General features: G+C 29.7%; 1 protein-coding gene across 4 annotated transcripts in view; it reads left to right on the forward strand.

Moving 5' to 3' along the window:
• LOC106868868 (uncharacterized) overlaps positions 1 to 2,864 on the forward strand; it is a 361,638-nt gene extending 358,774 nt beyond the window's left edge. For all 4 annotated transcript variants that reach the window (XM_014914318.2, XM_014914316.2, XM_052971228.1 and 1 more), the window contains exon 13: positions 1,342 to 2,864. In XM_014914318.2, the coding sequence (XP_014769804.1) occupies positions 1,342 to 1,393 (52 nt within the window). In that variant the 3' untranslated portion in view covers positions 1,394 to 2,864. The remainder of the gene's footprint in view (positions 1 to 1,341) is intronic.
• Positions 2,865 to 4,455: the final 1,591 nt, after the last annotated feature.

Consider the following 4,455-nt stretch of genomic DNA (forward strand, 5'->3'; position numbering starts at 1 on the left):
TATATATATATATATATATATATATATATATATATATATATGCCCACACACATAAATGCACATACACAAACTCATACACACACACAGGGTTACCCAGGGTTTTGCATCCATAAAGCTCTTAGCTTTAAATATATCTTGTCAGACCATAATGAAGTGTGCTTCTCTTTCAGATTTGTGATTTACTGATGATATATATATATGTGTGTGTGGGTGTGTTTATGTATATATATATATATATATATATATATATAATAGCACAAATGGGCTGAGAATTACTTCAACTGTAGTGAACCTCAGCCCATTTATGTTATTATTTATACTACACTATACTCAGAACTCTTCTGTATTGGATGGATCTTGAGCCTAATGTGGACTGTGGAGTGTATGCTGGAATATACCCTTGTGTGATTTTACATATGCTATGAGTATATTTAGTCTGTACATATGAATGTATACATATACATAACTGGAAGGACAAATATGTATGTACACTAGTATGTGAGTGTCCATATACACACTGTTGATACATGGGTATGTGGTTATTCACTCTACCTTGATCTCCTTATTAAAATATCGCAAGGTGGTGTGCTGGCAGAATCGTTAGCATGCTGGATGAAATGCTTAACATTATTTCACCCATCGCTAAGTTCTGAGTCCATATTTCACTGAGGTTGACTTTGCCTTTCATCCTTTTGGGGTTGATAAATTAAGTACCAGTGAAACACTGGGATCGATGTAATTGACTAGTCCCCTCCCCACAAATTTTAAGGCCTTGTGCCTTCAGTAGAAAGGATTATTAAAATACTTCGAGTCTATTGGATCATGCAAATAATTATATGTATGTGTGTGTGTGTGTGTGTATCTATATTCTTTTATTCTTTTACTTTTTACAGTCATTTCACTGTGGTCATGCTGGAGCACATATATTTATAATGAATAAGTGAAACAGAAAATGGAGTTCACAAGAGTATTTATTCATCACAATCTTTTTGACTCATTGGACCCTTGTGGGTGGGATACTGTACAACTGGTTGTGTTGCATCCTCCAGCATACTACTAACTGTATACCCAAAGTCCAAATAATTACTTATATGTATATTTATATATATATATGTTGGATTATGTAGTATTGTTGATGTAACCAGATACATATTACGAAACAGCTGTCAACAAATGGAATAAACATCTGTTCTCTCACTTTTCTTATCTCATCACTTATATATATATATCTATATATAATGATATTAATAACAATTTCTTTCTTGTTTTAAACAATGTTTCATGTTCCTTCTTTACATTTATATCTCACTAACTCATACTTCTTATTTATGTTTGTTACAGATGGGTGGAAGCTTTGAAGAAATCTATTGGAAGATGGATCAGAGTGCTTTGAAAATGCTTACATTAACAATCCATTGAAAAGAAAACTGCTTCATTATGCTGAGGACACTTTAACTTTTATTTCCCTCTTGTACCAACCATTAGCTTATTATTCTTCATACACGAACATCAACCATTGATATCATTGTCAAAGATTTTCTATCTACATGCATACACATATGTTGTTTTAGATATATAAAGCTTCAAAAATATTGAAATCACTCTCTAAAGAGAATCATATGCTCCAAGAACACACGCATAGTTTTGGGTAACTTTTAGATTCTCCTTCCATTAGTGCACTTTGTAGTGGATCCAACCATTTATATATGTCAGCTTTAAACAAAGACAACCCATACCTGGATTCAAAGCTTTATATCTACATACATACATACATACACACACACGCATGCATGCACACACTCATATGTATATGAACTTATATATATATATATATATATATATATATGTATGTATGAATATGTATGTATGGATACTTATATATGTATGAATGTGTGTATGTATATATATATATATATATATATATATATGAATATATATGTATGGGCATATATATATATGTGTGTATATAAATATGAATATATATATGTATATGCATATATGTGTGTGTGTGTGTGTATATATATATGTATGTATCTAAGTATATATATGTATATATATTTATGTTTGTGTGTATATATATATATATATATATATTAACACAACCCCACTATTTACTGACTTATATATATATATATATATATATATATATATATATATATATATATGTGTGTGTGTGTGTGTGTGCGTGTCTGTACTGCCATAGGAAAATACTTCTTTCATCTATCTACAAATGTACATATTCACCCAAATATCACAAACATATAGACGTTTCTCCTGTGGTATACATGAGGTTTCCATTTTCTGCAGGATTACCTCTCGGCACATTGCCTCTTCCATTCCTCATTGCAATTCATATAAGCTCTCCTCTCCCCTGTGACCAATTTAGACAATGCTTTGAAGCATGCATGTGTTACTGTTATTAGAGATGTTCTAATATTTGTACAAACATCACTCAGATTATTAGAAACTTTTCTCAGAGTTCTTAAAACTAAAGGTGATTACAGAAAATATTATCATTGGAACTTCTCAGTTAAACATTAAATTGTAAAATACTGTGTGTGAGTATGTGTGTGCACATACTATATATATATATATATATATATATATATATATATATATATATACACACATATATATATACATATATTTATATACATTATATATATATATACATTATATATATTTATATATATATATATATATATATATATATATTTATATGCACACACACAATATTATATAGATATAAATATAAATATATATGTATACATAGACACATATTCACTTACACACACATATATATATATACTTTTTTTGCTTCAGTTTTGTTGTATGAATTATTGCAATAAAATCAGTGGTTACCACACTTTGTCAAGTACTTATATTTATATTCCTGCAATGGAATATTCTTCAATGCATTTTACATATTTCATATATTTACTGCATTTTATATGGTGATTTCTCTAAATCTTTGGTGAAGCAAGAATATTCTGGAGTTAATACACAGGATTACATACATTTGAGTTTTCTTTTTGGTCATTATAATCCTGCACAGACACTGTCACTGACTCACTCTCTCTGTTTCTCTCACTCATATCTTTTTCATTCTTGCTCTCTCCTCTCTCTCTTCTCTCTCTCTTCTCCCCCTCTCTCTCCACTTTCTTTGATTATATTCGTTGTATTTCTCTCTTTATAATTGCTTCTTACATTCACACACTCACACATTTATATGCACATGCACACACATGCACATTCACATTTAGAATATCATGCAGACTTTGTTGTGGTCTTAACATTCTCTTCCTCTGTGTTAGCAAAACGAAAATCATTGAGAAAACAATTTATATCAAATATATTGAATTATATCCCTATTACCTATAATCTGAGTTAAACATGAGCTAAAAGTTATTGATTTAAGCGGCTCAAACTATTGATAGTTTAAAAAGCTAGGTGAATCCATAATTGAAGGTTTAATCTATGAAAGCCTCTCACATAAACTGTTGGGAAAAGATAATTTGATTGATAAGCTTAAAAGTCTAAACTGTATAAACAAGATACACGACTTCATCAACAACAAGAATAATTCCTATTTAAAGTAAGCTTTATTAAGTTCTTTATTTTTTTTTATCTTTACTTTGTATGTTGTTTATTTTAATTGTCTTCAGTTCTTTTCTTTGGGAATGGTTATATAATGCTACATCCTGCCCATGTGTGTATAATCAGTTAAACGGTTTGCAATAACAAATAAATAAGATTCAAATCATATGAGCTTTGCTGATAAACATTAGAAATATACTATTATGTAATCAAAAGAGATAATGTTATTATTGATCTGTACTACCTGACTTGTCATTCAAATGATTTCAATCTGCTTAGACTTCAAATTATTTTTGTTTGACTCACCAGTTTATTAGCAATTTTCTCAGTGATGCATGCTTCTTTCTCTAATACGCACACACACACACACACACACACACACACACACACACACACATATGCACACATCTATATATCATGATCATCGTCATCAACATGCACATGAGTGTTTTACATTTGCCTTCCCATATGACCAGTATATTGGACAGATATATTTGAGGTAGAATTTTAGGGGCAAACATCTTTCCTATTGCCAACATTTGTATGTATGTGTGTATGTTTGTATATGTGTATGTGTATGTATATATAGAAAGATAGAGAAAGAGTGCGTGTATATTTGTATATGTGTGTGTGTACGTATATGTAATATATATGTACGTATATATATATATATATATATATAATAATAATAATAATAATAATAATATTAGGGATAAAAATCCAAAATTACAAGTAAAAACTCAATTAATATGTGACAGTGGATTTTCATCGATGAGTTCATGAACCTTGGTTCTTTTCCCTAAAACTATATCATCATCATCATCATCATCGTTTAACGTCCGCTTTCCATGCTAGCAT

Source organism: Octopus bimaculoides, chromosome 10 (genome assembly GCF_001194135.2).
Source record: "Octopus bimaculoides isolate UCB-OBI-ISO-001 chromosome 10, ASM119413v2, whole genome shotgun sequence".
NCBI lineage: Eukaryota > Metazoa > Mollusca > Cephalopoda > Octopoda > Octopodidae > Octopus > Octopus bimaculoides.